Raw genomic sequence first — 23,319 nt, forward strand, 5'->3', positions numbered from 1 at the left:
TCCTCATCTTTGGTGACTATGTTTCACCCCATGTCCAACAAAGAATGGAGAATTTCCCTGCCCCTCCTTTTGCTATTGATGTTATCTATAGAAGGACTTTTTGTTCTCCCTAATAGAAGTGGCAAGATTAAGTTCAAATTGTGTCTAATTTTTTTTCTACATGACCCAACTATATTCCTAAACTCTTACTGAGTAGCCAGCCCCTTTTACCATAATTTGTAAACTCTTTTTTACCCTAATTTTCTCCAAAATCAGCCACACCAGTCGTCTTCCCCACAGGTTTGCCTTTGGGCACACAGGGACATTCTGCTCCTGTGCATTCAGGACTTGCTTCTTGAAGTTTGCCCATCCCTCCTGGACCCCTTTGTTTTCAGGGCTTGTTACCCAGAGTACACTCCGAATCAGTCCTCTGAAAAATCTGCCCTCTGGAAGTTCAGCATAGAGGTTTTATTGATAGCCCTCCTTGCATCCCCAAGTACTGAAAACTCTTATTTCATGGTCACTGTGCCCCAGATGGCCTCTGACCACTGCATCTCCCACCAGCCCCTCTCTGTGAACAGAAGGTCTAGCAGGGCCCCATCCCTGGTAGGCTCATTTACCAGCTGGAGCAGGAAATTAACCTCTATATGCTGTATGAATCTCCTAGGCTGCCTCTTCTCTGCTGTGTGGAGTTTCCAGCAGACATCCAGCTGATTAAAGTCACCCATGAGAGCAAGGGTTGGAGATTTTAAGATATCTGCTTGTAGAACAGTTCATCACTCTCATCATCCTGGTTGGGTGCTCTGTAACAGACTCCCACCAGGATATCAGCCTTGTTGGCCTTCCCACTGATTTTGACTCACAGGGTCTCAACCTTATTGTGACTGACCTTGAGTTCTACAGAGTCAAGAGACTCTCTAACACACAGAGCCACCCCTCCACCTCTCCTGCCTTGTCTGTCCCTTCTGAAGAGCTTGTAGCCATCCATGGCAGCACTCCAGCCATGCGTGTCATCCCACCATGTTTCCATGATGGTGACATCAGAGCTTTCCTGCTGCACAGTGATTTCCAGCTCCTCTTGTTTGTCACCCACACTGTGTGCATTGGTGTACGTGCACTTCAGTTGGGCTGCTGATTTCACTCTTAACTTGGGCTTTCCACCATTGGGCTCATCTCTGGAGAGCCTGGTTTCAACCTTCTCCCCTTTCAAACCCAGTTCAAAGCCCTCCTGATCAGCCCTGCCGACTCACTGCTGTAGTCCTTTTGCCCCTGCTAGACAGATGAAGCCCATCTGAACTGAGCAGACCAGGTACCATGGAATTTGCCCCATGGTCAAAAACCAAAATTCTGCCCATGGCACCAATCCTTCAGCCACCTATTGATAAGATGGGGTTTCCCATTCCTCGCTCATCTCTGCTACTGTAGGAACTGAGGCAAACACCACCTGTGCTCCTGTCCCATTGTCTAATTGACCCAGCACCTTGAAATCCTTTTTAATCACCCTGGTACTTCTTCCATTAATGCCATCACTGTCAAACTGGAAAACCAGCAGTGGATAATGATCTGAGGGCTGAATTAACTCAGGGAGTCTTCTACTGATATCCCTCACCCGGACCCTGGGAAGGCATCAGACCTCCCTGTGGGATGGGTCCAGTTGGTACATAGGGCCTTCAGTTCCCCTCAGAAGGGAGTCACCAACTACAACTGCCCTTCTTTGTTTCTTTATAGCTGTGGTTGTAATCCATCTGGTAGATGGGGTGCAACCAGGATACCCTGGCAGATCTTCCTCTTGACTCTCCTCTACCCAGTTCTCTGGGCCCAGGGCCCCATACCTGTTCTTTAAGAGCAGCTGGGAGGGTGATGGGAGTCAGGAGGAGATTCCTTTACCTCTCCGGCCAGGGACCTGTTTTCATTCCCTCCTATCTACCTGGTTTTGCTCCACCTGCCTGATGGATCACCATCTCTGGATGAACTTCTTTTGGGAGTGAAAGGGTGTGACTGCACCAGTCAGTTTCCCTTTCACTTTCCCTAATGTTTTGTAGCCTCTCTACCTCTCCCTTTTCCTTTCCTGGATGGAACCAACAAAGGTCAGCTACATTATTTGTCAAAAACAAGTTGAAGAAACAGCTCTTAAGGCTACCAGAGCTACCAACAGTGGGAGAAAGGCAAATGGGAAGGTTGTAGAGGAGGAAATGCCAAGCCCAGCCTGAACCATTGTGGAGAGGCAGCTCTGGGCATCAGCCTGAAGTGCTGGGCAGCACAAACTCAGGCTGTCCAAGGAACTTGGAACCAGATAACTCATGTAGAGGAGCAAACCAGGACCACGAAGATCCACCTGAGATACCTGGAGCAGGCCAAGAGGCTGCTTGCTGCAGCTCCCACTCTGGGTGCTGCAAGGCTGAGCTGGCATGCAGCCTTCTGCTGGTGGCTGTCCCTGCTCCACCAGAGACAGGCAAACAGCACTGCCAAGCCCTCAGCTTTGGAAACCACTCCTGAGCCTTATAAAACTTGCCAGAGCATCTGAACTACCTAATTACTCATTAATTCCCACCACTGCCTCATTCCAAGGACTTAAGGGAAGATTGTACAGCTGGATCAGGTCAAGAAAAATGCTCCCAATGCTACTAGTAGCAGCTTGCTTCTCCTTCTAATCTTAAAAAAAAAAAAGTTCTTTTCATACAAGAAAAATCCAATCTTCTGAACACTTTCTGTCTGCTGTCCAAGAGAAGCTTAAGTGAATTAGTTGCAGGCAGGTTAAAAATGTCCATCTCTCAGCAGCTGTGCAATCCCAGCAGAGGAGGTGTTTGATAGCTGCTTTTGAGGTTTTATTGACCTTGGTGTGCCACTGCTGCCTGCAAAGAGAAAAAAATTTGCTTCCAATCACCAGCAACTTGTTATGCTTTAATGAGCAATTAAAAATGGTTATGTAAATATGGCTGTAGCTGAAATTCAACCTCATGAATCCAAATAACTTCTTCCCAGCTCTAGAAAGATCTGTATTTCACAATTTCTTGAGATGGAGCAACTAAATGAAGAAAATGTAAAGGAGAGGAATCAGTAATCCCAAAGGGAAAGGACATGTCTGATAAAGGGAAGCACTTGCCTCAATGCCAGGATGGAGATGGGGAAGAGATGAGCTACCATTTCCCACTGCTGCTTTCCTAACCCACCTCTGTTACCCCCTTTCCTGTCCTTGACAACACTCCTGGTACCTTGGCATGAGGAATGGAGCAGCTTTTCCATCCTACATGTTCATTGAATGAAAAAAGAGCAAACTTCTGGAGCAGGACAAGTTCCCAGCCCTCCTGCAGGGATACTCCCAGGATGGTGGAGCCACAAGTACTGCAGCCAAACTGTTACTCAGGAAAACAAAACTAAAAATCTCCATGGAATCGATATACACAATTTCACTAAGAAATACAGCTCTCTTGCTGCCCATTGTGAATTTCTGCTGTTTCTCCTTCACCTTGGTACTCAATTTGCCAGGAAGTTTGATTCAGCATAACAGGGAAAAGAGAGTGCCTGCATCCTGCTCCCGCACCCTTAATCCACCAACAGAAGGCAAGTCAGGATGTGAAGCCCAGACAGAAATTAATCAGGGTGCATACAGCTCTGTCTTCAGATCTTGAAAGGGGAAAATGAACAAAAGAATTAACAAATTTGTGTTCATATAGCTGAAGGATAAGGCAGAAGTCAGATACTTGCTACAAAAATTGCTCATGGAAACTCCCCAAGAAGCAGTTTCAGCTTGCTGTTGTTGTGCAGGACTTTATTTGTATTTATTTTGGGTCACACTGAAGAAGCTTGCTGACATTCTCACCCAAGGAAGCACAGCAAGTCTGCTGGATGACAAACATGTCCATTTTTTTTCTGTGATTAATAAAGGGCACTGCCCATGCTTCTGCAGTCACGGTACTTCAGGGTCCAGGGGAAGATGGAAAACACCTTGTCTTAGATGTCAGCTTTGATTTTTATCAGCTAACTGGGACATTGCAAATGCCTCAGCAATGGTTCCTCAGAAACAAAACAAAGCTTCCCCCAGCCTCTGGCCATCAACTTCTGGCTCTACCTGGCTCTTGGTTAACTGACTTGTGTGCACATAAACAAAAGCATCTGTGCCAATGGCTTATCCCTACTACCTGATGCACTCAGTGATACAAGAGGCCCCCACTTCTCCTGGCAATGAAATTAATCAAAATGCCACTCCTGAGATTTTATTTGCAGGGGTCCTACAAAAGGTTCTGCTCAGCATGCTGCACTGCAGGAGCTCAGGAGAGGATTTACACACAGTTCATAAGCCAAAGGAGCCTGCTGTTACACAGCAAAATTCTCTACTGCTACTAACGATGCAATAAATAGACAATCCAATGAAATCCTCAAATGGCTTTCCCTGCACAGCTGCTGCATCACAGAATGGTTTGGGTTGGAAAGGACCTTAAAGATCATCCAGTTCCAAGCCCCCTGCCATGGGCAGACACCTCCCACTAGACCAGGTTGCTCCAAGCCCCATCCAACCTGGCCTTGAATACTTCCAGGGATGGGGCAGCCAGCTTCTCAGGGCAACCTGGGTCAGGGTCTCACCACCTTCACACCAAAGAATTTCTTTGTAATGTTTAAACTATATCTCCCCTCTTCCATTTTAAAACCATTACCCCTCATCCTACTACTCCAGGCCTTTGTATCAAATCCCTCCCCAGATTTCCTTTAGGCCCCCTTCAGGTACTGGAAGGCCACAGTGAAGTCACCTGGTTCAAACACAAGTAAAGCAGCAGCATATGCCATAGTGGGTGTTTTCTCACCAGGTACCATGATGTTTGTTTCTATCAATCCATGGAGCACCCATCACAAATAAAGAAGATGGCAAAGCTTCTCCTGTGCATGCAAGTGATCTTCCAGCAATGCTTAAAAGCAGCAGCAGCACCTCAGTGAACCTGTAATGTCACACCCATGCCTGCTTCACAGGCACTCTTCTGGACCACTTTCTATTTTGGACCACAGGACTTTCTCAGCTTGACACTGAGTACCTCCTTGCTGTCACTGCCCTTGGTGTGAAGGTGCCACTCATAGCTCTGCAGCCACTCACTTGTCACTGCTTAAGGCAGAGACCCAAGTTAGAGCTAAGACACAATTTAAGAGGCTGCTTGAGTGTTTTTACTTGATCTCAATCCAACAGCTATGTTGAAGATGACCATGCAGACAGCCAGACATGGTCTCCCCATGCTCACTCAGCTCACAGGCTGAGTACAGACTTGACCGAAGCAGATCACAAGGGCTGGTGTGTCTGTAACTTCTTTAAGCACAGCAGCTAATACCCCCAGAATGTATCACCAAGCATTTCACAGCTGACACAGAGGCCTGATGTACTTGTATCATCCTCACCCCTCCATAGCCACCCCCCCAAGCTGATACCTGACTCTCTCTCCATCTTTCAAATTAAGGCACTGGAAGGGTTTGATTTCTCTGGCACGGACAATTTTCCCACTTGCTTTTGCAGCATGTACTGCCAATGAATTAGTTGAGTGTTCATGGCACCTTCTGACAGAGGCATGAAGCGGAGTTTTCAGTACCATGACAGTGAACCCCCCAGCCACCCACTGGCACTCTCCCTTCCTGAAAAGGGACTGAAATTCAACCTCTTGTAAACTAAACTTTCCCCAGCACAGGATGAAGCCTTCCATTACCTGCTCTGCTGTTACTGACTGAGGAAAATTACCTGTCTCAGTCTTCTTTATAGTGGACCCTCATGCTTACAGTTTTATCTCCTTTCTGTCTTTCCTTAAGCTGCCTATGCCATGGCCTCATAACTTATTCCAGTTTTCCAGATTTCTTTTCCATAGTAACATCCAATTCTGAATTCTTATAGCTGATACTACACAAAAACTGAATGCCAGCTTTTACCAAAACTCTAATGGAGACAGTGTGGTCAACCTGAAAGCTTCACAGGACCCTTTCCATTCACATAACAAGGCCAAAGCAGGCTGGCAGAGGCTCTGAATGCCATCAGAACCATGATGAGCTGCCCACACCATTTCAACTGTTCACCTAGAAACTACCAGCTTACATATGTATATGCTATGCTGTGACTCCTTACATACAGAGTCCCCTGACATAGAACTACTCATGGTGTCCAGATGATCCCATTTTTAACCAGAAATATCACAAAATTCTATCATCCACAGGGTGGATAGCCACTTCCATGGCTACCCATCACAAAGTTACAGTTATCAGCCTTATTCCTATTCCCTAAAACTTCTAACACATTAAATGCAGAAGAGGGAGTTTAAAGGTTTGCAGATAACTCCTCTCTCCTTGGCACTAGAATCATCATGGCCTGGTCCACCCATGACTCTAGTAAGGACTTCCAGGGGGAAAAAGCCTCTATTATCAAGATCCCCTTCCCTTCCAGAGCTGTTGTTTGAAGTTTATTGGCCATTAATCCACCCTGAAGCTTGAGTCAGGAAATGACAAATGTGACACAGACCCAGATAGAGACAGATACAATCTCCAAGACATCCCCTCCACTGACCCCTTAGTTCTCAATCTGCCTCTGACAGCTGAATTGAGCAGAAGGAAGCTCAGGCTGAACTTAGTGTGTAATACCACAAAGGGACAACTGGGTAGCAGAGGATTATTGCAGGACATATCCATCCCCTTGGGGAACAGATCTCCCAGCTTCACAGCCCCCACCCTGCAGCCACACAGGGAGTCCATAAGCCCACACGTGGTCTGTTGTTCTCCTAGGAAAGCAGCTCCTAGGCAACACAGCAGAACACAAACAGAAAAGCCACACTGCTCAGGGTTCTTTGCCGGCTGCCTACAGAGCAATTGCTTTTTAATTGTATGTTCAGCTTCTTAATTTTTCTCTTCCTGCTTTAATTCTGTGCTTTACCTCTTCCCTCTCCCAGCAGCTGTTGCTTGCCCTTCATCACCCTCAGGGCTTGGACTGCCTCTCTCCAGCTTCTCATCACCCAGCATCCCAGGTCACTCAGACCATTCCTTAGCACTTTATCACATTGGCAATGCCACAGTGACAGACACCTCAGTCAAGCAGTGCAACCACATCAGCAAAGCACTGACAAAGAACTCAAGCGATTTTTTTGTACCTTCCACTAATTGCCCCTTTTAAGAGACAACTTCACAAGTGCTGGTTTGCCTTTTCAGATATAACGCCCATGCCAAGGAATAAAATCCATTACATGACACAGAGAAGGAAGAATTAGTTATATCCCCCTCATCATTGCTCCCATGGTGGCCAGGCCAGCAGTGATGCTGACATGAGGTACAGGACAACTTTTTGAGACATCACAGCTAACAATGACAGAGTGCCATAAGGGTGACTGAAAAGAAAAATGTCTGATATAAGCCAAATAGCAAATTCACCTCCAAAAAGTTACAAAGCTCAGCCAATCTGACACTGGTAGGCTTCATTTTTTGTGCCAGGCACAGCAATTTAAGTTACTCTTTTCTTTCACCTAAATCACTACAGCTGAGACAAACATATGCAACTCATTACTGCAAAATATACTGCCACCTTTAACAAATCACTGCAAACCTGTATCAGCCTGCAAGCCTGTAGAAGAACAAGGCAGAATGCAAAAATATTTGCATAAACTGGTAACAGCATTGTAATTTTTAATCCTTGGTACAAGATGATTTAGATACCAACTAGCCCAGCAGGAGGACTCAAAACAGAAAGGCATCTACAAATTCAAATTATTACCCTAAAACGTGGTTAGAAAGAATTAGAAATGACTTTTGGAACCGGAATATTTATTAAGACAGGGCTGAAATCAGAGAAAATCTAGGACTTTCTAATGATATGTGCAGAAGGAAGAGCATCCATCACTGCTTCATCATAAAAACTAAACAAATCAGCAATCATAATTGGCATTGGTCATGAAAATAGAAATTTCCAGGATAAAGAAGTTACTCTGTCACTACCTGTCACATAAAATAAGTGGTTTTTTGGGTGGCAGCAATGATATCTGATCCCTGTGTCATATTCTCAGAGAGTCTCATTTTACAGCTCTTTGCTCCAGTGCTTAGAAGACCTTTTGCTTGGGAGGGACCACTACTGGAGCATCCTTGATCCTTGAGCCACAAAGATCCCTGCATTTAAGATACAGATCTGCACGAGGATCTGACTCTTCAACCTATCTGCCAAGCTCCTTCATGGGAAGCTGCATCCCATCACCTCAAAACATAGATCGCAGATCAAAGCAGACTGAGACACAGGGCAGCTCCAAGCCATGCAGCACAACCTTGCCTCTCCACAGCTGTGGCATCTCCTGGTGGAGTTCCACAGATGGATTAGCACCAGCTTCACCAGTTCAGCTGAGAACAAAAGCTCTGCATGAGTAACTGTCAGGCAAACAACACAGAATCACAGAATGGTTTGGGTTGGAAGGGACCTTAAAGACCACATAGTTCCAGTCCCCCTGGCGTGGGTTGAGACACCTCCCACTAGAGCAGGTTGCTCCCAAGCCCCAACCAGCCTGGCCTTCAACATTTCCAGGGATGGAACAGCCACAGCTTCTCAGAGCAACCTGGGTCAGAGTTTCACCACCTTCACACCAAAGAATTTCTTTGTAATGTCTAAAACATCCTACAGAAATCTCAGTGGAGGTGATTTAGAAAAAGAAACCACCTTTACTAAGGTTTTATGCCATAGGCATATACCTCACTACTAGCAAAGAGGCCTGGGGAAATAGAACAAGACTAAATATGGAGATAAAATCACTGCTCTTGGCAGGTTTTGGGCTGCCTTTCAGGGGTGACACATATGTGGAGAACAAAGGCCTAACACATCTTTTCTACATGCACTTCCAAAATAATAGAAAAATTCAGGGTGGAAAAGTCTCATGGGCTGCCTGGGACTCCTCTTGGTCCACCAAGGGTGTGGGAGTATCTAGGACAGATGCTAACAAGCAGAAACAGCATAAATGATGATGTCAAATCCTATCCATCTTAACTCACAGAGTACTTTCACTTGAGAAAAATGCCCTGTTCAAGCCAAATACCACCTGTCCTAACAGAGCACAGCACAGTTGCACAGCCTGTCCAGACAAATTTGTCATCATTGTCACGCTAAGTGAATAGAAGACAGGAAATCTTTCCTCAGGCCCTAATGCAGCAAGAAAACTGAGGACTTTGCCAGGAGCTTACTCCAATCAGTGGGCTAGCTGCTCTGGCTCTGTTTTAGCTAAGCTGGGCCACTCTTCAATGCAAGGAGGTGTCTATGGCCTCCTCAAAGTAGCCAAACCACAAAAAGTCACAGTAAGCCATGAAAAGTTTCTCCCATCCCTCTGGCTGTGGTTACCTTTTTCATCCTCCCCTTCCCACAACTGAGCTGTTTATTGAGTTTACATAAAATGATGGAAAATGTGCTTTCATTGAAAAAGTAAGAAGAAAACACCAGACCATGGTTATTTAAACAAGCTGTCAGCACTTCAGCAATAAGCAACAAGGAATGTTCAGGTTTTTTTCTGATCTAATTCCTCTGAGAAATTTTCTGCTTGATCCTAACAAGAAACATGCATGACTATTTTGGTAAAATAAAAATGAATCAAGATCAGTGCTCGAAAGCACTAGAAGTGTGTTCAGGTGGTAACTCCTGTTGTACCTTCACAGGCAGCTGAAGAAACCAACTCTCGGGTGTTTTAACTGCAGATATGCCCGGATTATGTGTCAAAGGGTAAACAGTTTTAAAAAAGGTCTTAAAGCAGATTTCTTTTGGAAGAGAGAAAACAAGCAACTCAATTTGCGAACAGAGGCATGTCACTCAGGAGCTCCACTAGCCCTGAGAGATGTTCTTCAGACCTGCTCACATATATTTTCCCATTTTTGGAGTTCAGACACTGAATATGAATAAAAAACTGATTCTCAAGTTAACATCCCAGCTTCAGCCCAGATCCTAATTTTCCTAAGGCAGTGAAAGATCAGGAAATGAGCATTCAAGAGTTCACCTGAGCTCCTGGCAGATCTGTCACCAGCTCTTTTCTGCTCCTTCCTGTCCACTGGTGAGACTGGTTGTGTTAAGAGAAGTATCCAGATATGATCTGCACAGGCAGTTGAGCCTGAGGCTGAAAAAGGACCACTGTACTCACAGGCTCAGAACCCACTCACATGAAGCACAGGAAGCCACTAAAACCCACCTACACGAGCCACCCAATGCCATGTAGTAGAGTATTTTCTAGTACCACTTCTCACTCTCTTCTGATTTGCACAGGTCAAGGTAAACACTTGAGGAATGTCTCTCCTCTGAATAACCACATTGTAAAAGTAGCTGAGTTGATTGGAGCACTCCCTGGAAAAGGAGCAGTGCAAACCCACTAGACACGTGTGTAAAAAGCTGCTTAGGCGTGAACAAACACATCAGCTGCAAAGCAAGGAGAGAAGGTTGGAGACCATGCCAAAAGGGATAAAAGTAGAAGAGGAGAGAGGCCATGTTACATAACACTGAGGACAGAAATAGGCCTGGAATGCCTAAATCAATGAGAACTATGAACAGAAAAAAATGGGTGCTTCACTAACAGTTTGGCAGAACAGAACTGTTCCCTCTGCACAGGTCAGTATTTCCATTAAAACGAGCATCAAAAGTGCAGTTCTGTGCTAGGGGTGCTGTCAGGAATTCTGAAACGTGTTTGTGATATTCATTAAATTACCAAGACATCAGTATCTTGAACTGTCCCCAGTAAATAACTTTTTAGAAAGGCAACCTACATTTACCAGAAAGACATAAAACTGACTGAAATCACTAAAAAACTAAATGAATATTGGGAGCTGCTGTTAACTGCTGGTAACACAAAGGACATTCAATTGAAAGGTAAGTCTCAGAATATATGGACATTTAATGTTAAGCCAGGAGTGAATAATGAAGGTCACACTTTTTTAGCAGGATTCACACAAAGCTTAAACCCTTTCACAGCCAAAACATTCAGCAGAGGGAGGCAAACTAGAAGATGGGGACAAAAGCGCAGATAAAGCGCTTTGGGATGAGTATGAACCCCAGGTTCCTCGAGGCAGAGCTTGCTTCCTAAGAATGAGCCAAACCTTCCTTGGGAAAGTAGCAAGAGACTGCTGTGCACCTCTTTTGTCCTTTTCTAAAGCATCTTCTAATCACCTCCATAAGTGCTGGAAAGATAAGCAACGTGTGGAGGAACACACACTGTGGACATGCTGACTGTTGCTGTAACTCCACTGGAGCAGCTACTGACATAAGCTGAAGATGTTCCTAGGGAGTGCTACAAGACCAAAATGCTCAAAAATTCAACAGGTTTGATCCATGAGTGCTGTGAGCTACAGCTGTATTAATTCCCCCCCCGGCCCCTCCCATACTCTTGGCTCTTCCTCCAGAATCTGTCCGTGCTGCACTGCCCTCCCCATCACACACAAAAACCCCCTCAAACCTCAAGCTTCAGAATATCGTGCTGCAGTTTGCGCTGGAAGTCGAGGAAGTGGGAGATGGTCAGCTTGCCCTTAAGATCTGCCCCAAAGAAGAAGGTTGTCAGGGCTGAGTTGAAGCCAGTTTTCAGGGTGTTCCCCGTTGTAGAGCGGTCTCTGTGCCTCATGCCCATACTGGTTTGGGAGCGAATGATGCTCTGAACCTAAAACAAGAGGGAAGATGTTAGCATCATGGGGACTCACTGGGCAAGTATCAGTACAGTGTACTCCAGGCTCAGACACGTCATTTTCTATTATTACTTTTTTTTCCTAAAATAATTCTTGAAAGACATGACAAATCCCAAATTTGGCTGAATTTAGGCTTTGGGTTTTTTATTGTCCTCCTTAAAGACAGAAGAGTATAAAAATGCTTAAGGTGAGTTCTAAGAAACAATTCACCCAGTCTGCAGATGAGCATTTTAGAGCTGATCCTATGGCTGGTCAGCAGGGAGCAGCTTGTTCCCAGCCAAGTCAAGGGAGGAAAGAAAGCTGAGACAACCACAGGGAATTAAAAAGCCTGAATGTTTTGGAGCTCCCACTCCTACTTTGCTGCCCATCCTTGTTAGTTCCCACCAAGCCTAGTTAGCTCACGCTGCATTTCCTTCCTGTTTGTCCACAAAACCAGGGGTTCTCCACCCAAGGGCACTCCCTCCTTGCTGCCTTGAAGCTGCTCTGTCCCTTGGGCTGAGCTGCAGGCAGAGGCTGCCCCTCCCAGGGCAAAGTGTTCTCCAAATGTCCTGCAGGGATGAAGGCAGCCAAGTGTGAAAGCACAGATTATAACTGCACCACACATCAATGTTTTTAACAAATGACACAGGCAAACAGCACCTTCCTTCTCCAAGTTCTCAGAAGCACGCTAAACCCTCTCAAAGACACAGCTCAAATTGAGCAAATGCTACAGGACAAGACAAGGATGTGCAAGAGAACTTCCCCATCCTCTGTGGTGTGGCAAAAGGTTGAACATGAAGCACCTGACTGTGGAGATCCATCTTGACAATTTGGGACCTCTGCAAGGCAAGGCTGACCAAAGACAGTGATGAGGCAAGGACTATCACCTGAGAAGCTAATAAGGAATTTGGAGAACATTTACTCTGAACAAAAGGATTATGTATTCTATTAGCTTTTGGCCCTAACCAGGATGTTTGAATAATGACTTAATGGACATCTAGAAAACACTGTATCTTGTAAATGAATACTGTATTTTGTAAGCAATGTCTGTAGTTAGCAAAATCAAATAACTGCCTTTCAATGTGATCGTTGTTTATTTTATCTTGCTTTTAACACTCAACCTTATTATAGTGTCATGTTTTCTCCACATTATAAAAAGAACACTGATTGATGGTTAAAGTCAGCCACATTACCACAAGTATGTGGCTCGCCCAGCCTCACCTATTTATCAACTTCACTGCATTTGCAGCATGCAACAGCCTGAAAATCCAACAGTTAATTATTTTAAGGGTTCTGTGCTAATTTATCAGGACAACCAAGCCAAATGCATGCTCACCTCCTCTCTCCATCCCCAAGCACCTCACTACACTTTACTAAGTGACTACTGCTAGAATATGAAAAGCCAGGGTTATTCTCAGTGTAGTAGCTGCTTTCTTCCAACAAGGCAGAGGATTCATATTAAGGACAATGAATGTAAAAAAGAAGGGGAAAAACAAAACACCCAATGTGCTGCCTAGGGAGCACAAAGCTGGTTGGAGAAGACCTTTAAGATCATGGAGTCAAACCATTAACCTAACTACCCAGTCCAGTGCTTAAACCATGTCCCTCAGCACCACACCTAAATGTCTTTTAAATACCTCTGGGGGTGGTGATTCAGCCACCTTCCTGGGCAGCCTGTTCCAGTGTTTAATTACCCTTTCAGTGAAGAAGTTTCTTCCAAATCTCCCCTGGTGCAACTTTTTATCTAAATCCCCGCTGGTGCAACTTCAAGACCATTTCCTCTTGTCCTGAAACACTGCTGCCTCAGACAAAGGTTGAAAGGGAGGAAGGAAAACAGCTGCCAAGAGCTCCAGCTATCAAAAGGGTGCCAGAACCTCATTATCAAGGTATATGGCAGGTTCTGTGTTTTCCTAACACAAGAGTGAGTGCTGGAACAACCCCAAAGGGGATGTTCCAGAGGAGAACACCATGTGTTGCTGCCGGGCTCACCTTGCTTGGAAACAATGTCTCTGAACCACAGACTACTGACTATCCTTCCACTACAAAGAAAACCAAGTCAAGCCAGAAGAAAAGTAGTACAAAAAAAGTTTGGCTTTTTTTTTTTTTTTTCCTCTGGAACATCCACTTTGATGGAAGGATTTTTTTTTTCACTGTAAATAGCAACTCCATATTTTGCATTGTGCTTCACTTTAACTGCAAACTCTCTGTGTACATTTTGGAGAAAAATATTTATAAACTGTGTTGAAGCAAGTTTATGACCAACTTGGAAACCTGCCTCAGGTTCTGCAGAAGTGAGTGTTTACCACACTGCAGGCTGCTTGACAGAGCATCTTTTTCCCAGGTGTTATTTACAAAGCATCCTACACTTCTCTCCCCATTTAGAACAAATATCAGACAGTTTGAAAAAGCCATCTGGGGGCAACTGGAGCCAAAATTATTCTTCTGGTCCCTATATTGGGTAATCCTTTTTATACCCAGAGGAGCAGGCAACCACTGCAAGAAGCTGTCCTTCCCTCCACAGCTCATCGATCACTCAGGAATGGAAGCACAGAGATGCTTCACTGTCTTTTGTATGGATTTCAGACTGAAGTGTTTGTGATTGGTTTCATCTTTTACACCAGAGGAAAAAAAAACAGTTAATGGCTTGAAGAGAAATAATGAGTAACACCACTTGAAAGTTTACTACTTTTCAACTTACTTTTTAATTAAAGTAACAATTTACATGCTGAAGAATGAAATGTTTAAGGTGACAAGGATGCAGGCATCAAACAATATAGTGCTATGCACAAATAATAAGTACCAGCTAGGAAAAAATTCTGAGGGTCTTCAGTGAGACCTGAAGACATTGAATACTATCTTCTTAGGTAGTCAAAGCCTGTGGAATATTAGCTAAATTGCCACAAGTGATTCTCTTCCTTGATCAATACTCTTAAGGTTTGCCAGACATGAATGAGGATAGACCTGCTGCTGACTGCCTCCCAACATGTGAGAAGGGAGTAAGACTTATTCCCATGTGCTCACAGCCAGTGGGAACAGGATGTGGATTCTATGATAATCCTTTACATCATCTTCTTTTCCCATTCTCCCCAAAATGATGTTGCTCTTTCAAGCTGATGACACCTCCAGTAGCCTATTCCTCCAAGAGAGCCAGTTCCAGCTGCCCCTGCCCTGTCAGATTCTAGAGGTCTGCAAACCCTCCCAACATTCCTGCTCTTACCAAGGCATTTCAAGAAGGAGTGAAAAAGAGTATTTATCACATAAATATGCTTTTCCTCTAAATTTGATTCTAAGATGTAGCAAATTGGTTATAGTCATATCTCCAAAGACACTGCCAGCTGCCTCTCACTTTCAAAAACAGCTCCTTCATTCTCTGGAAAATCAACGTTCCCCAAAATAGTTTTATGCTAACCAGGAATTTTATTCCTTTATATAGGGGCAGTGATGCATATAGAAAGCCTAAGGAAAAGATGTCCTTTTTCTCAAGGATTTTTATACAACTTAACACATGTAAAACTCCCCTTTGGCCACCAGATGACTTACGACTCAGATGCCCTGGTATTAAGAGGTTAACCTGTAGTTCAACTTGCCTGCTCAAACTCTTCCATGTCCACCTCTCCGTCACCATTCAAATCAAACATCTTAAAGGCAATTTCAAAATTCCTCTGAGGAGCTACAAAAAACAAACACACAATAAAAAATAAAAGACCAGTTAACAAAGATATAAAAGCTCAGTAAAAAAAGGCACAAGTTCAAAATTACTCTACCCAGAAGCAATTTTTCATGATTCTCAGTTGAGGAAAAAATGCAGCTCTTGGGAACCTCTAGCTATGAGCTTCACAGTGCTCCTTTTACCAAAGGTCTTGCCAAGGAGGTTGGGCAGAGGAGATGTTTCTTGAAGTTTTGTTCCACTTAGAGACAGAAAAAGCACAAAACCAAGACACTATTTGGTATTTCTAATGACAATCGACAGAAAATTACACTGTAGCAAGAGCTCCAGCCTGCTCCATGGGGTTTGGCCAGAGGGTGATCCTTTGGCACTGCAGAACACTCTCCCTGCTTTGGGAAGAGCTGGTGGGTGAGGACCTGACTTGGACTTTGGGTAATTCTCACCCAGACTTGGCTCCTGTCTCACTGTGCAAATTGAAACAAATCATTATCAACTCCCTCTCAGTTCATTTATGACACTGAGATAACACATGAGCTTCAGCTCACCAGAGACACCCGAGACAGCGTGGTACCTCATTTTTCATTGCATTTAGTCTACGTTGTCACGGTTCATTTAGCCAGAACTCTGCAAAAGCATTCCTTCATAGCCACCTATCACAACAAAACCAGGCTCCTTCCCATGCATCCTACAGAATTTCAGCATTTTTGGCTCTGGAACCCATCACTCTTTAAAGCTGCAGCACAGTGCCATGATATTTTTCCAAATTAATCCGAGAAATTATCTTGCTCTATTACTTTCAAGTACAAACCACTTTTTTTCAAGGGCTGTAAGTAGTGCTTAGGATTTCATCTTAGATGATAAATTAAAACTCAGACCCCTTTTTTTGTACTTAAAATGGGTCTTCCCCACCAAAATCTGGCAGTAGGATGTGGATCCTTGGTGAGGCGCTTGTGCCCCTTCAACTTCATCTGTTGCAATCAACTTTTAATATTTCTCATGGCTGCAAGCTTCTGCAACAGTGTCCTGCAGTAAGGCATCTCCCAGATGGGTGTGAAAGGGGGAGAGCAAAGAGGAATCATAGGAAAAGAAATTTATATGGAATTAACTGAACTGGATTTTGTACATTTGCAACTTCAATTTAGGGCCAGGAGACTTGTACATCACATTTTCCCTTTGCTATAATAAAATGCAGCACTTTATGGCTAGAAGATTCAGCAAACATGTTGATGAAATCACCTTTTTCCAATCACTTTGTGCCTTAAACAGATGTATAACAACATTAAACTTGATGGCAGGAACAGTCTGTCACTATTTGCCTGATATATACAGCACAGGCACTCCTGCCATTATCATCTCTGGACTTCCAGTTTCCTCATAATTCAGCCTTTCAATTACAAACACCACATGCATAAGTGATGTCTCCTATAGGCATGGCACTGCCCAGCAGCACCCACAGCCCAGCAGCAGAAGTGATGCCTCCACCCAGCTTCTCCACCCCATCTGTAGGATGGGAACGTCTCTGCTCTCCATCCCTCAGGTGATGTGCTCAACTGGACATGCTGTCCCCAACCCCAGCTTCATCATCTCTTCTAAAGATGTAATCTAATTAAAGGGATTTACACAAAAAGCCTCCTCTGTATCCATCCACCATTTCCAGCAATTAATTCCCTATTTCCTTCAGAGCAACAATGTCAAACAACGTCCAATAACCTTTCTAATATTTAAGTAACACCTCCACATTCATTTACTTTAACTGCATGAACTGCATGAAAGCCTGAATGCAGTTTCTCCTTATTAGCCCTCAAAAGCTAGAGAAAGAGTTTTTTCCTCTATGAAGAAATAGGGGACTATAACAAGCTCTGGTTTAGTTACAAAATACTAGAAAAAGAGCAACATATTCAACTCATCTTCCTTCCTCCATTTCCCCTGCAAGGTTACAATGATACATATTCTGAGACTGGAAAAATTTGTTACCTCTTGTCAGAACTGGTGTTTGGGTTTATTTTTTCCCTTTAATGCAAAATATAACACCATGTCCCATTTGTGCAAAGGGTGAACAAATAAAGCAAGGTACCTAATTTACCTTTGCAAAGGATGGGTCCTTCCTTTCCCTATTCTAAATACATATTTTCTAGAGCTTATCAAAGTCCCAGAGAAGACTCCCTCACAAAATTAAAGTCAACAGTTCAGCATCAAAAATCTGCAGGGTTTGTATTTTCTAAGGACAACAAAGGAAAGTTTCAGAATCCACAAATTTAATGACTTCATTCCTCTAATCTATAAGCAACACAGCTCATTTCTTCCTTTGATCTGCATATCAAACTCTAATCACTTGTAGTGACACAAATCCAACACATGTGAATCTGAGCCAGGGAAAGCAGAGGGCACTGAAGATAATTAGCTCATTCTGCTCCTGCTCAGGTAGTGAGATGCATGTCCCTGATGCCCAGGCAGCCTGAATTTATTGGTCCCAAGTGAGATGATTTCTGCCTCTGCTCTTGGGCATGATGTTTCTGATGAGGATTTACTGGGGAAGAGCCCTTCAGATGGCAGCTACCTCCCCCCCATTACTCGTGATTACATCAGCCTGCACAACCTCTATTTTTCTTCTTCCTCTTGTACTTACATCTTTCAGAAACTTGCAGACCATAAAAGCAGCAGATAGTGGTTTGCTCAGCTATCTCAGCCTTCCCCTCCGCACCCTTTATTCTGGCCCCCAATTTTACCATTCAGCTGCAGTCTCTCCAACTTTCCCCACTGCCTCCTTAATTAAGATGCTTCAAAATGAGTGCAATATTACTCCTGCAATGGTTACAAAAAACACTTAAAGTAGTTTTTTGCTTTTAATACGGCACAATGCCCGTATTTACTCAGGAAAAGCACTTCTGGAGCTCCCCAAGCTTTGACTTTGTAAGCTATCTCATCACCCTTTTTAACATTATTGAGAATCAAGAATTTTTCATTGCAATTAATTTCCCTTGGGCAACGAGTCTGGAAGTGGGTGGAGCAGCCTCAGTTTCTTTTTTAACTTCATTTCTAGCCTTGGGATGTTCAAGAGGATCCAAGAACTTTCAAACGGTTTCTCCAAATCATTAACACAAATTAAAATATGGTACTGGAGCCCAGATCAACCCCAGTTCATGAGTTACCTGCTCCCTGCTTTGAGATGTATGCAAATATACACAGAAAGCTTAGGCTGAAGTTATTCTGCAGAGCCACAGCTCTACACACCAAGTTGCTTTTTTCAACTAACCTAGGAGTAAGTTGAAAGGGAAATTAAGAGTTTTCTCATCTTGTTTTTCAAATCAAATATTTGGGAAGAGAAAGGCAATAAGAAAACCAAAAGCTGCCCACAGTAGCATTACAAAGACAAGCAGCCTCCACCAGACAGATGAGGAACAGCAGCACTAATTACACTGAAAAACCCACCCAGTCCTCAGGGAACCTCTGAGGCATTAGATGGGTTGATCAGGCATCTCCTAGCCAATTATATAACTTTTAACTATTTTGAATTATTCAATGGACAAATTTGCAGCACTCAATTTCTCTTTATTGCTATTTATTTTGACCAGAAGCAATGCATGCTGGAAGACAACAAACACTCACTGATGAGAAAGGCCACATTTTATTATTTTTATGCTTGTTTTATCTTCTTTCCCCCAAACTCAATGCTCCGTGCTTGGAGATACCTCTCACCAGGACTTTCCCTCTGGCTTCTGTTGCAATTCATGCAGTACATGGCTACAGTCACAGTAATTGTCTGTGGATCATCCACCTCCAGTGGAAGTACCACATCTTAGAAAAACTATTTTCAGCATGCTTTGGGAAGCAAACATTGTTGCCTCCAGATGTAGCTGGAAATTTCTTTGTCTGAATTTAAATATAAAGCAGCTCAGTACTTCAGTATCCATCCTGAAGTCTTTTAACCCCCTAACCAACTCCAGTGTGAGACAGAAGATCATGAACTCAGCTGGGGAGTTCCTTGAAGAAAAACTAGTCATTAGGAGTTAAATCTATGATTGCTTCTTCCCCATCTATCCCAAAATTAAAAAAAAAATAAATAGATGTATAAAGGCCACAGCACCTTGAAGGTGAAAAAAAAAATTCATAATCAATCCATAATTAAACATGTAAGCTTATTTTAGATGTTAATCAACTCTAATTGCTAACAGACACAGTAAGAGGTGCCCAACAGCAAGAAAGGGTTAACCAATACAGTTGACAGGTAAAATCCCAAATAAACTGTCATCTTGTACAGAAATACAGGGATCAGATACATGCACACAGCAACAGCTAAAGGATCTGGCACATGAACAGATGCCCTAATCCACCCTTTGGAAAGCTGTACCATAAGAAGATGCCACCTTCAGGTACAGAAATTCACACCAAGTATGCAGTACACTTCTCCATGGCATGATGTTCTCATTTTTAACCTTTCATTTAATCAATTAAGGAAAAAAAACTATTAAAAACTTTATCACTGTTTCCCTTTCCAATTTTGCTTGTTAAAAACACTGCAATTTTGATATCAAACTCTGTTTTGGTTTTAATGTCAATCACAAACCTCAGTTTGAGAGATGTGAGCAAATGTGATGGCACCTTCACCTGGGGTACAACTCTTACCTTTCAAAAAGTTCTGATTATTCACCCCATGACTCACCAACACACTGCAAACACCTGCAGGTTCTGGGATATTCCTATGAGAGACACAAAATTACTCTATTTTCTAATTCTATAGAAATAATAGTAAGTTTCTGCAACTTCTCAATCAAGCTAACAAGTGTTGCATGCAGAGCAATCCTTCTCCACTGCAAATTTGTTGTCCTCTGTGATCCATCCCATCATGCAAATATAAGGGATGGAGAGATGAAGAGAAAGACCAAGCAAGACTGCAGGGGGAGAGGCTGGTGGAATATCCCATGCTCTAATGCTCTTTTTTTCCCAAACCAGAGTGGTCAAGCTCTCCTTGGGGAGATACCAAACAGCTACTTGTGAGAAATCCTTCCCATTTCTGTCCTTCAGCCTGGCTACTGGCCCATGGCTGAAGTGGGATGTTGAGTCAGAGTCTTTGGACTGACACAGGGCAACCAGGGTTATGTTCAGAAGATAGTGAATCCCTTGGGAGGGGATCTCTAGCACTGTGGCACTTGGTGCTGCTTTGCAGGATCAAACCCTGTGGGTTAGATACCAGATCTCATTTGTGGCAGTGAAGGAGACTGAACATGTTCATGTCAGCCAGCAACACGTATTCAAAACAGCCCCAGTGCAAACACGTGGCCTGTGTGGGAGCACCCTGAGCCACCTCCATTGCAGTGACCTGCCCAGGGCTCAACATCTGACTAGACAATAACTTCCAGAACTAGACAACTTGGGATTTGTTTCCTACATGGGGGAAAAAAAGGAAGAAAAAAACAAAAGAGTGAAACTGTCCTAGTAAAAGGCCTCTTGAGGGCCAGCACCCATAAGGGATGGCAGCACACTTTGCTGCAGAAAGAACCCAAAGGAGCTGCAGGTCTGCAAGAAAGTGATTGCTTTGGCTTGAGCCAATGCTTTCAGGCTTTTAGCCCTCCTTTCAGGGGGAGTAAATCCAGACATGGAAATAATCCAACTACAGAAACAACACAATTTTTAATGTAAAACTCCCTTCAGTGCCTGTTACTCAGACATTAGCATGTCTGGACAATGGAGCACATTTACTGTGACACTGCAGGTGCTGATGACGAAAAAGCTCTTTCTCCATCCTTCACCTCTTTTCAAGTCCAAAAGCAAAAGCCTCTTTGGTTAGGGACACAATGTCATTGCTTTCCTACAACATTTGAAAGACCCAGGGGAAATCCCATCAGCATTTTTCATTTGCTCATCTTGCTATTTCTTCTCCAAAACATGGTCAGCAGCTGAAGTGACAGTACCCTCAGGACCACTCAGCTCGTGTTGCCTTTAATAGAAGGCTGACTTTCTGAAGTAGTTAAATGCTATTTTCTTGGTTGTTTTGAAAATACATCTTCACAGAAACATAGCAACTGCTAAGTACAGACAGTGCTAGAGCAAGAAATCTCTTGTAAATAAAATATGGTAACAAACTTCATTTACTGTGCAATATGCAAACAGCTCTCTGGGAGCAACATGAGGATGAAGCCTTTCAGCTCCTTCTCCTCTTTGTCCTTGGCAGCTGCCACACCATCCACATGTTAGAGAACACAACTAAAGCGAGCTTCAGCTGAAGCTGCAAAGAGAAACAAAATGAAAAGCTTTGAGAAGCACTCTGAAAGCCCAGCAGTGCTTTTGGTAGAGCCAGAGAGATGGGCAGGGGCCCTGTCAGCAGGCTTGCTGGGCTCAGCCCTCCCAAGCAGCACAGTAACACAAAGCCCTTTGGGTTTCTTGTGTGCAGAAGTCAGCAGTGACTGGTTTGGAGTTCAAAAAGCCAGCCCAGACTACAATTGATCTGAGCACAGCAGAGAAACATCTCTCCCTCCTGCCTCCCACCCTCAGACCCCATCTCACACTCCCTTTGTGATTTGGATTCAGCTTTAGTGCTCAATACACATTTTCTTTTCTCAATATTTAGTGGCTTTAAGCTGTCTGATGTAACCTACAGCTCACTTTTCTCCACACACTTTCTGAATGTTTGGGCTATTTAAACAGCACAGTGAGAAACCAATATCGAACTGTCGGGTTTATGATGTACTTTCCTCACTCTATTTATTTCCCAGGGAAAGAAAAATAATCAGGAATAACTGGATTTCTGCAAGGTAGCATTTAGTAGTAGGAGAGTAAACCAATGTGGTGTAACAGTGAATTTTCTTTGTAGCCACAGGGCAAGGTTTGTTTGGGAGTTTTATTTTTACAAAAGCAAATGCTTAAAAATGAAATGAAAACTCTTCCTCTGGGAAATCACCATTTGACAGTAGCTCCTGAGACATTCCTCCATCTTCAATTATCATTCAGCAAACTCCTAAAACACCTAGAAATCCCAGAACACTTTTTCCTTCTCTCTTTTTGAATTTCTCCTTTTTCAGTGCTTCTTCCTTGCTCACCTTTCACATTGTTCCTCAAAGCACAAATCCAATTCTGTCTCCTCTTGTTACTCTGATTCCCCAGTAGCTGCAAATACATTTAAAAACCCAAGATGAAGGGGAGGAAAAAAAATGTTCCTCCCACACAGCCCTCCAAAACAAGGCTGGCTGCTACTCTAAAACAAGATGGTCTCTTTTCTTTTATTCTCACAACAAAGATATTAAACTAAAGCAAGAACAACCTCTCTTGATGCTGCCTGTGGAAGTACATGAAATTTATTTTGCACCCTGAGTATTTGATTAGGGTTGTTCACCCCTGGCACAGCCGTAAAGCCAAGGGCATGAGTGTTTTCTGCTCCACATTCAGTAACATGATATGATCAGCTCGTGAGTTCATCGTCATCTGCAGAGACTCAGATTAAATCCCTTGCTACACAAGTGAAAATACCTTAGATAATTTTGGCACAGGTCAGACTGAGGTAAGAAAGGGAAACTAACAGGCTTCAGAGTCAGTTCTGAGACTCAGTCAAATGAAAATGCAGGTTAAAAATCTTAAGAAAAATTCCTTGGCTTGAACTAGCTTCATCTCTCTCTGTGTTTGTTTTCACAACATGAAGGTCACATACAGGTCTTCCCCCACTACGTCCAGTCTGACAGCAAACAAGACCTTGAACATTGCTTCTCCCCTGTAACAGATCCTCTGAGATGCCATGCTCAGGAAATGAAGAGTTCTCTCTTTCATTCGTCTGTGCCACAGCTGCAGGAACACGGAGGGGGAAATCCAGCACCTGCCACTTTTACCAGACCTCAGGGAATTACCCAGCAGACTCCCAGGTCACAGAGCAGGGAGCAATGGGGAGCTACATGAAAATGGGAAGTGCCCAAGCTTTTCAATTCCTGTTATCAGGTCATCATGAAACAGATATGTAAACAATTAGATAGCCAAGTTTTCTCTGTCATTTTAAAGTCTGAAAATAACACATCTCAAGTTCATTTGGACAGTGGCATATTCCCCATTACCCCCTGTTTTCTAATAGGGATGAAAAATAA

The 23,319-nt window shown here is 43.5% G+C and overlaps 1 protein-coding gene across 3 annotated transcripts in view; it reads right to left on the reverse strand.

Annotated features, from left to right (window-relative positions):
- MICU1 (mitochondrial calcium uptake 1) overlaps positions 1 to 23,319 on the reverse strand; it is a 104,620-nt gene that overhangs the window by 22,443 nt on the left and 58,858 nt on the right. For all 3 annotated transcript variants that reach the window (XM_030453615.1, XM_030453617.1, XM_030453616.1), the window contains 2 exons: positions 15,177 to 15,259; positions 11,388 to 11,585 (listed from right to left, as the gene is read on the reverse strand). In XM_030453615.1, the coding sequence (XP_030309475.1) occupies positions 11,388 to 11,585; positions 15,177 to 15,259 (281 nt within the window). The remainder of the gene's footprint in view (positions 1 to 11,387; positions 11,586 to 15,176; positions 15,260 to 23,319) is intronic.

The sequence above is a fragment of the Calypte anna genome, chromosome 6 (assembly GCF_003957555.1).
Source record: "Calypte anna isolate BGI_N300 chromosome 6, bCalAnn1_v1.p, whole genome shotgun sequence".
Classification (NCBI taxonomy): Eukaryota; Metazoa; Chordata; class Aves; order Apodiformes; family Trochilidae; genus Calypte; species Calypte anna.